At 51.4% G+C, this 572-nt stretch overlaps 1 protein-coding gene across 1 annotated transcript in view; it reads right to left on the bottom strand.

Annotated features, from left to right (window-relative positions):
* LOC103369128 (bone morphogenetic protein receptor type-2-like) overlaps positions 1-572 on the bottom strand; it is a gene marked incomplete at its 5' end in the record, with an annotated part of 16,477 nt that overhangs the window by 6,914 nt on the left and 8,991 nt on the right. The window contains one exon of the mRNA XM_008297767.1: positions 288-465. Coding sequence (XP_008295989.1) covers positions 288-465 — 178 coding nt within the window. The remainder of the gene's footprint in view (positions 1-287; positions 466-572) is intronic.

Below are 572 nucleotides of genomic sequence, written 5' to 3'. Positions count from 1 at the left end.
TATGGGTAGCTATGGGTAGCTATGGTGAGCTATGGTTAGCTATGGTTTGCTATGGGTAGCTATGGGTAGCTATGGTTAGCTATGGTTAGCTATGGTTAGCTATAGTTCCCCAGCGCAGCGGTTGTGGGTCGACTCCCGCTCACGACTCCTTGCTGCAGGTCTCTCCCCTTCTTCTCCTCCCTTTCCTTTCTCTCGCCACTCCTCTGAACAAAGGCAACAGCCCAAAAACTTTATTTAAAAAAAGGGTATTCGTTCAGGTCCTACTTCAACACTCGCTGAACTTCTACCTGCTGACGTTCGTAGTTTCTGTTCTTCTCAGCAACTTCTGCTCCGCTCGCGGTTGTCTTAATGAGCGACGATGGGTGTCCGTCTCCCTGGAGATTCTTGACCACGCCCACCTGCAGGTCCTCGATGTAGGGGGAGGCGGAGCCAACCTGAGGAGGCCACCGGCCATGAGACAGATTCCTGAGAGACACAAATCAGCACATCAGCTGGTTGTTTACTGTGTGTACCTGTGCTTGTGTACTGAGGTGTGTGTACCTGTGGTTGTGTACTGAGGTGTGTGTACCTGT

This window comes from Stegastes partitus, unplaced genomic scaffold (assembly GCF_000690725.1).
Source record: "Stegastes partitus isolate 25-593 unplaced genomic scaffold, Stegastes_partitus-1.0.2 Scaffold1244, whole genome shotgun sequence".
Lineage (NCBI taxonomy): Eukaryota > Metazoa > Chordata > Actinopteri > Pomacentridae > Stegastes > Stegastes partitus.
The sequence above is the reverse complement of the archived record's forward strand: the minus strand, read 5'-3'. Positions and strand labels throughout refer to the sequence as shown.